This window comes from Ostrinia furnacalis, unplaced genomic scaffold (genome assembly GCF_004193835.3).
Source record: "Ostrinia furnacalis isolate ACB-3 unplaced genomic scaffold, ASM419383v2 OfSCF7348, whole genome shotgun sequence".
NCBI classification, from domain to species: Eukaryota; Metazoa; Arthropoda; class Insecta; order Lepidoptera; family Crambidae; genus Ostrinia; species Ostrinia furnacalis.
The window spans coordinates 411,359-419,923 of NW_021137587.1; the positions used below are offsets into that span (position 1 = coordinate 411,359).

At 37.3% G+C, this 8,565-nt stretch overlaps 1 protein-coding gene across 1 annotated transcript in view; it reads left to right on the top strand.

Annotated features, from left to right (window-relative positions):
• Window positions 1–8,094, top strand: part of drd (drop dead) — a 28,212-nt gene extending 20,118 nt beyond the window's left edge. Inside the window, exons 4-12 of the mRNA XM_028320112.1 lie at window positions 91–355; window positions 911–1,071; window positions 2,421–2,589; window positions 4,001–4,194; window positions 5,335–5,464; window positions 5,953–6,142; window positions 7,102–7,244; window positions 7,609–7,705; window positions 7,929–8,094. Of these exons, the coding sequence (XP_028175913.1) occupies window positions 91–355; window positions 911–1,071; window positions 2,421–2,589; window positions 4,001–4,194; window positions 5,335–5,464; window positions 5,953–6,142; window positions 7,102–7,244; window positions 7,609–7,705; window positions 7,929–7,960 (1,381 nt within the window). The 3' untranslated portion in view covers window positions 7,961–8,094. The remainder of the gene's footprint in view (window positions 1–90; window positions 356–910; window positions 1,072–2,420; window positions 2,590–4,000; window positions 4,195–5,334; window positions 5,465–5,952; window positions 6,143–7,101; window positions 7,245–7,608; window positions 7,706–7,928) is intronic.
• Window positions 8,095–8,565: the final 471 nt, after the last annotated feature.

The window sequence follows — 8,565 nt, forward strand, 5'->3', positions numbered from 1 at the left end:
ATTCACGTTTCTGTGGGTATCTCTCATCTTTATGAACTTAATGATTCTCAAGTGCAATAACCCGTCTTGATACTAACTTCTTTGTTCCAGAACTTTTTTCCTCGCACTACTTCTTCTGCTACTTCTGGGCACACTCCTCGATGATGGAAAAGACGGCGTGAAGAATTTCGAAAAACTACTCAATGCGTTTTCTCTAAAACGCAACTTGAAGAAGGTGTTCGATCTCTCAGACGCGCCGACCAGAGTGAAAGGCGTCGATGCATTCAGGGGCATCAATGCATTTGCCCTGATCATCGCCCACAAATCTATGGCAATGGCACACAGCCCTTACGTAAACAAGACCAGCTACTCAGCAGTACGTACCTATTTCCTCTCATTATTATTATGGTTATATCTAAGTTTACGTAATTTCACAGACAGTTACCTTCAAGAGACCTATTGAGATAATTTCAAGAGCTCCAATTAAGTTGATAACTTTAAGTTTACTACTTTCGCCCTTAATTTTGTTTGTCTGTCAAACAGCCTAGAACTTTGTAATTCTAGTTATTTGTAAAGTCCGTGAAGCTTCTAAGGAGGTCTTTGTTGGTACATTAAGTCGCAACAAAACTTAGCGGAACTTCTGACAATTTTAATATCGTCCCAAACGCAAAGAAATCTTATTTAGGTGCGAACTTTATATCAGATCTCTTTGATTCTAACGCTGTCGCTTTTGATAAGTACTTTGAAGGATTATCTGTTCTCGATACCAAAGTTGACGCCTTGAAAAGAAAACCTTGAAAGTTTTGAAGATAATAATGTAGGAAATTGAATCCTGTTGCTAGATTATGGTAGTTAAATCGGGCTTTATAGGCGTCAAATCATTGTATTTTCATCATACCACTGTCATTAACTACTTAATTGCTTATTTCAGGTTTTCGGTATGCCATGGGCAGTGGTAGGCCGGTCTGCTATCCTGTACACAGACAGTTTTCTGTACCTCAGCGGATTCTTAAACGCTCACAACCTTCTGCAGGACCTAGACAAGAAAGGGACCATTGACGTGAAGAGCAGACTCTTAGCTAGATGGTTCAGGTAAAAAAACTACTGCCAAGAATATGTCTAATTATGTAGGTAAATCAGCACCTTGTACTGAACGTCAGGAAGGACGATCAGTAAATTCCACGAAATTGTGCCTGATTTGCCCTCTTTTGTACCTCCATTTTCATTACGGTCCTTACATAAGTTACTCACTTTCACGAATTTTAAATTATTGGAATAAATCTCGCAACACGCCACTGAGGCCAACAAGATAATGATTTAAAACTGAAAAAGGCATTCTTTGCTCTCTAGCTAAAAGGTAATTTCAAAGCTTCCAGGAAAGGAAAACCTTTTATTTTACATTTCCTTCCACAGGGAAGTAAAGCGATGCTCTCGCAGATACGTAGAGGTAGTTGTGACTTTATAGTGCACTCGTAAACATTGAGGCATTTATGGGTAGAAACGAAGCTATTTTTGTTCTATCATTTTTATAATTCGAGTAAGTACCTACTTAAAGATATTTTCTTATCACCATGTTACCCTTTATGGACGTTAATTAGCACATTATTAAAATATTCTTTTTTTTAAGGTCACATGTATTGTATAAACTCATTGAATGCTGTTTGTTTCCTCAATAAAGAAAAAAAAATATTTTATAGTAGATAATTAACGCAAAGTGAATAACGGAACAGTCTAATCATTAAAAGTTGTGTATAAAATTGATTGTAATAGTGACAAATGAAAATACAAACTACATCTCCTTAATGTCAAATTAAGTGGAAATGCCCTCAAAAACAAATTGCCGCAGCGTTATTAAATCCGAATTATAAAGTACGTGTCATCATTGATATTGCCATTACGACTATATTGATCGATTTCAATTTTATTAATTCAAAACAACTTCTTCTTCTTCTTCCCGTGCCTCTTCCCATTATTTGGGGCCAGATCGCTCGATCCCGGGTTGTCTCTTCGTTCAGCTGGGCCTGTTTCAAATCCTTTGATATAGTGGACCTCCATGTAGCAATCGTCCTCTGCCTCTCTTGCTGTCTGGTATTAATTCAAAACAACATTGGACTTTGAATTCCCAAAATTATTGCCATAGTTTTGAAGTTTTTAATCTGAAATATTTACGTGGCTATTCATTTGAGTCCTCTTAACAAACAAAAACAATAAAAAAAAACCTCCCAATTACATTAGAATACCGAATAGACACCACCAATCATTATGACATAGTTACTATTTATGAGCTGTTAAAATAGAGCAAACCCTTAAAATGTTATAGCATTTAGAAGTTATGACGTCACTTAAATTCGATTGATGGTTTCAGGCTCAAAAAAACGAGGTATCATTCAGATAAGTTTTGCCTTCGAATATTGTTTACTATCATCTACCAATTGTTCCAGGTTGTTCCCCCTATTCCTAAGCCTGATGCTGTTCTGTACGTACATCCTGCCAGACGTGAACAGCGGGCCGCAGTGGAACCTCGTGGTGGAGGAGCACAGCAGGGTCTGCCAGAAGACCATGTGGAGGAGCTTCCTCTTCATCCACAACTACTTCGGCTTTGAGGAGATGGTACGTCTGTTCTTGTAACTTTAAAATTAGTCCGTGAAACTTAAGACAGTCCAACCCTTTGTAATTGTGCCATTTCCATCCTGTAACCTTTGGATGGAGCAGATGCTATAATTTGTGCAATACAGGACGTTTGAATCCTCCACGTTCTCCAATAAGAGGTTCAAATACTTATTCCGTAGTCTCGGTTGAATGGAGCAGATGAGCCATTTGTCTGATCCCAAAACATAAACTAACTTGATAATGGTTAAAATTTTAGTTGCGTTCTCTTTTATTCATAATACCTATTTACTACTACTTTACATAATCACAATTGTTTTGAAATATCAAGGTAACGGACTTGAAAATATTTAAGTCCATTATCTAATCCGTTATCTGCTATTACTATACTATACTATACCTATTTAGTCATAGCTCAATACCGATCATTGAAAGAAAACGTATCTTCATTGATATCTAATGTCTAATCAACCGACCTGATCCAGTTCAGTTAAAGACAATAGTTATTGCACATGTTTTCTCACGGCCTTACGTATCATAGTCTACATTCAAGATGTCACGATTACCTAGTGTTCAAGTCTTCACAACACCTTTCTGTTTCAATCCAATAAAGCAAGTCTTGTCTATATTAACGGAACTATTCCCAACTCTCGTTCCCTCCGCTGCAACTCCTGTGTAACCAGGATATACCTACAGCTTGACCGCCAATAAAAACCCAACCAGTGAAGGTCGCGTTTGTCTATATTTGCCAATACCTTAAAATACGAACTTTTGGCGAATGTTTTGTTCAGAACTAGTGTGAATTTTCAAAGCAATTATTCATGCCGCAAGCTCCCTAAAATATCTTGCTACTATTTTGATAACAAAGTTGCCTCAAGAGCAATAAATTCTTAATCAGGTTGATCTAAAACGGTATTAAAGCAAAATCCTTCGTAGAGGTTCTACAAGAATACTAAACAGTCCTTGAAACTGCTTAATCAGTGTTATTTAGTTTATTTTAGACATTTAAAGCTAGGATTTTGTGTGGAGTGTCTGAAATAATGTCTCCTTAGGTATTTGAACCGGAGGAAATAGATTCGGTTCCAAGTTGAGTCACACAAACAAAATTTTTAATTGACGTCTGCTTGGCTAGAGCTGCCTTGACTTTGAACAAACCTAAGTTAGTTTTCAAAGGGGTCACTTAAAAATTAGCGATTGATGGTGAAAACGGGCATTAGTTTCTTCCGCAGACTATAAACGCCCAGAAAAGCCTACTTACTAATTCATTTTAACTTTGTCCCGCTTAATACTCTCACCTCTCGTTTCCACCGTAACTACGGATCAGGCTTATGATGCAGTCAGAGACCAGAGTATGAACCTTAACTGTTACACGATTTCTGGAACGCTCTGGCTTACTCTTTTCCTTCCACTGCAGTGTCTGACCCATACGCACCAGATCGGCATGGACATGCAGCTTTATATCGCCACTCTGCCGCTGATGCTGGTACTCTCTCGCTCCAAGAGGCTGGGGTTGGCTCTAATAGTCTTCGCAGCAGTCGCCTCCACCATCCTCAGATACCTAGCCATCCACTGGTACGAGATCAGCATGTTCGTCTACTACGGGATCTCGTGAGTAGTGTTTTTCTTTCTTCTTCTTTTTAAAGAAAGAATGAAATAATTGGCTGATTAATGATGATTATTTGTATGGAAAAGTATTTTTTTTATTATTTGAACCTCCTTCTCTTGGGGAAAATTGTTGAATATTTTGAGCAGTAGAATCAACATCCCTGTATGTTTACTACAATTTGTATACCACTGTAAAACGAAATTTTATTATCCTCGAGTCCACTTTTTTTGCCAGGCAACAAAGTCTAAAGTAATTGAGAGAGATTTTAGTTTACCAGTCTCTGCGTGGGCCGCTAATTTGATACCATTAAAATTTATAAGGTCAAAGTTTCAGAAAGGCTTCATGAAAAATAATCTACGTCGTACCACAGGACAATATTTATAGAACATTAGATCTGCAAATACTGCTTGTTTGTTTATTACAGTATCAATAATTGTAGGTGTTTGATTTAGTCATTGGGTCGGGGTTCGTGTGTGCCTAGACATGCTCACTTTGGGCTGAAATTGCGTGGACAAGCGTAAACACCATTAGTCCGATAGTGACGTGACAAACGGCGCTAACTGAACCGAACGCCTACAATGGACCGTTGTATTTGCTTGTTCATTGATACATCTGTAATTGTAAGGTTCTAGAATTCTGAAAATTCTTGTGGTGACCATATTTTATCCGAATTTGTAGGAAACCCACTGTCATTTTTATCACCAGATTTCCTCCTAACAAATAAAGTATTTACAAACGTAGTAATCGTTCGTTTGTCGTTTCAGCCGAAAGACGTCCACTGCTGGACAAAGGCCTCTTCCAAGGATTTCCAAACGTAGTAATAATTTTAGATAGGTATTGCTATCTAAAAGGTAGTAGGCACTTAAACATTATAATCTTAATTTTGAATGTTAAAAAATATTTCAAACTGTGTTAAGAAGTAGTAGTAGAGTCTAAAGCTAAACCCAATATTCACAACGCGATTTGTTTCCGAAAAAACCTTCCTAAGCTTTAACAAAAGTCGTTTCGTGTGAATATACTTTTCTGTGAATATAAAGTAAAATTCATAAATTCATAAAATTCATTTATTTTTGCAAATAGGCTTTTAAAAAGTGCTTTTACACGTCCCAATAAATGGTATAAACCCCGACTCCCATTTCCAGAGTGCAGAAATTATTGGACGCGGCCAAATACTCGTACATTCTGCCGACTCACCGCGCGACCATTTACTTGATCGGCGTGCTGATGGCGTACTTCATGAGGACCAAGAAACTCAACTTCACTCTATCCAACGTGAGTTTATTGGGATATAATTATGGATGGGGACATTTTGTGACTGGATGCACGGAACTCTTAAGGAAAACGCTTTAGAACGAAGGTATTCAAGCGGTGAGCTAAGCAAAGTTAGTTTGTCTTGCCGTAACATACTTCATGCTTTGCATTCAAATACTACAAGTAAAATACTCACATTTATCTGTGGTTTTCGCAGTGTTTCACTCAAAATTCTTTGAAGACTACTAACAAATAATTTTCATCGGAACTCATGTTATCTTAAATTATATTTTCAAAAGTTCAGCACATATTCGCTGTAATAATTTTTGGTATAGATTTTTTTTTCTACGACATCATACAACACGGTCTAAAACCCTCTCCTCTGTCCTTTGCGCTAGCCACTTAAAAGCGAAAAAGTTGTCATTGACCAAAAAGTTTGAGGCCTAGGTTTAGAGTAAATTAAGCACTCAGATATTCCTAGATTTTAAAGCACGTTTTCTCATCCACAGACCCAAGTGAGACTGCTCTGGACGACCTGCATCGCACTAGCTGCGTTCACGATCGCAAGTCCTTACAAGATGGGGCTGGAAGGATACAAGTACAGTCCTGGACCTGCAGCGGTCTTCGCTGCCTTCTCGCCCATACTGTGGGGAGTCTTCATGTGCCTCGCTCATTGGGCCATCAGCAATGACTACGCTGGTAAGGAGATGCCTAATTAGTAGTAATTAATACTCAAAGTTAGCTGGTATGAATGTACTTACTGCCACAACAACAAGTACAGTCCTGGACCTGCAACGGTCTTTGCGGCATTCTCATCTATACTGTGGGGCGTCTTCATGTACCTGGCCCATTGGGCCATCAGCAATGACTACGCTGGTAAGGAATCATTTAGGAAGTATTACTTACTAGCTTTAGAGTTAGGAATTACCTAATTAGTCTCGAATTGGAGTTAGCTGGTATGGATGATGGATGCATTCTCATACAACAAGTACAGCCTTAAAAACGACTGCCTATACTATATTCTTCATGTGCTTGGCCTATTGGGTCATCAGCAATGACTACGCTGGTAAGTAGATGTTGTAGTCATAGTTTTTTCACTGACTGTCCAAACCAATTACAATGTTTATTTCTAGTATCATCAGGTCATTGAATATCCACCGTAAGAACACCCTCTCTGATCACATGTGGCCAATGGAGGATTGACCAGCAATCTCCACGCTCTCCAGTTGATTTGCCCATATGCTGACTGACTTTTAGTACTTAGTAATTTGTGCAGTAGAAAAATATTATTTTTAAAAAATTGCAATAGATTACGCTCTACGGAGATAAGTCCCCAAGTGTAACGAAAAAAACCAGGGTTAACTCTCCAGCATCGAGGTTTGCAAAGCTACGGATCTAAGGCGTATAATCCTAAGTTTCACGAAGGATTTTAGCGCTGCTGTTAATTCAATACTTTTCGCATACTTTTAGTACCGAAAAACGCAGTGTGACCGACGACAACATAAAAGTAGCAGGAAGGCGCTGGACGCTGGCCGCTACCAACTGAACAACATGGAAAGCATTTGGGGAGGCCTATGTTCAGCAGTGGACGTCCTCTGGCTGAGATGATGATGATGATGATGATGATGATGAGGCTACAGCTGTAATATTTTTTTCAGGCATCGGAACAGCATTCATAGAGTCGCGAGTGTTCAAGTTCTTCAACAAGATCGCGTACGGGGTGTACCTGACGCAGTTCCCGATCTTCTTCTACAACGTCGGCATCCAGAGGACCGCGGAGTACTACTCGCCTTTCCTTCTTGTAAGTGCTTTGGAAATCTTTTAATACAGGGTGTGGTTTTGTAAAACAACGCCCTTCTCAGGAGTGGTAGTACACATGAAAAATTATAAATAAAATTTTAACTATTATTTTATTAGTAAAAAACCTTGTTCAAAAGTCTCCTAAAATTTTTTTACCTACTTGATACTGACCTGCCTACTACTGATAATAATGATTTCTTAAAACATGTTTAGATAGCTACCTACTTAGCAAATCATCTTTTGAACTTATGTAAATAAATCTTCTTTTGGTTGATTAATTCTGAAATTCTTTCTGAATAGTTTGGTCAGTCTGATGTATTCGTATATAAACCATACGTATATAATTAAAACGTTAACTTTTCCAGCTGTACCTCCCAGAAATGCTGACCATTCTAGTGATGTCAATCTTCACCACCGTCGCCATAGAGATGCCCTTCAACAAAGTTTATAGGATATATTTTGGTAAGTATTAAATTGAAATTCAGTATTTATATGTTGTACTTATTATTATACTGAAAACTTTCCACGTTAATAATACAGATTAACTCTTTAAAAAGTCATACCGCTTGAAACATTGATTCCTAAACTGGATCTAATATTAAAGCCCGTGCTATAGGGTACGACTACGAACCATTTGGTTTAAAAAATAATACCTTTAGTTTAATAAAATGTTCTATTGTTTCAGGAAAGTCAGCAACAAAGTTAAAAGAAAAATAAGTTAAGTTAGTCATACCAAAAGAAATACAAGACTTGTAAATAGTTAGTGTAAGTCAACATCACGTATTCGCGTATTCAGTTATTAGATATAAATACTTGATGATGAACGTTAGTATAGAATTCGAATTAAGTTATTACACGTTTTACAAATAAAGACAAACATTTTTATCAAATGTGAATTATCTTTTATTTGGCTATTACAAACTATCCTTACATTTCTAATATTCAATAATCAGCATTCTTCTTTTCTTCTTCTTTCATGTCATTTAGGTATTAGAAGTTCTCAAAGTTTGCGCTGCAGTGTCCTAGGACTCCGTGGGTTAATATTACTTAATTTGATAGACTTATGCCCGTTTTCACCATCAATCCCTAATTTTTAAGTGACCCCTATGGTAACACATAACAGGAATTTTGTTGGCCTAAGTACTGAATAAACTATTTGATTTATGTTTTGTAAATACAAGAAACACATAAAATAAGTAACTGAGGGCACAATAGAAAAAGTCTGAGAACTCCTGAATACACTTAATTTTTTACAAGTATTTAACTCCCAATTGTTCTCCTATTTCGCACTAAAATAATNTCCATAATACTATGTAATAGTA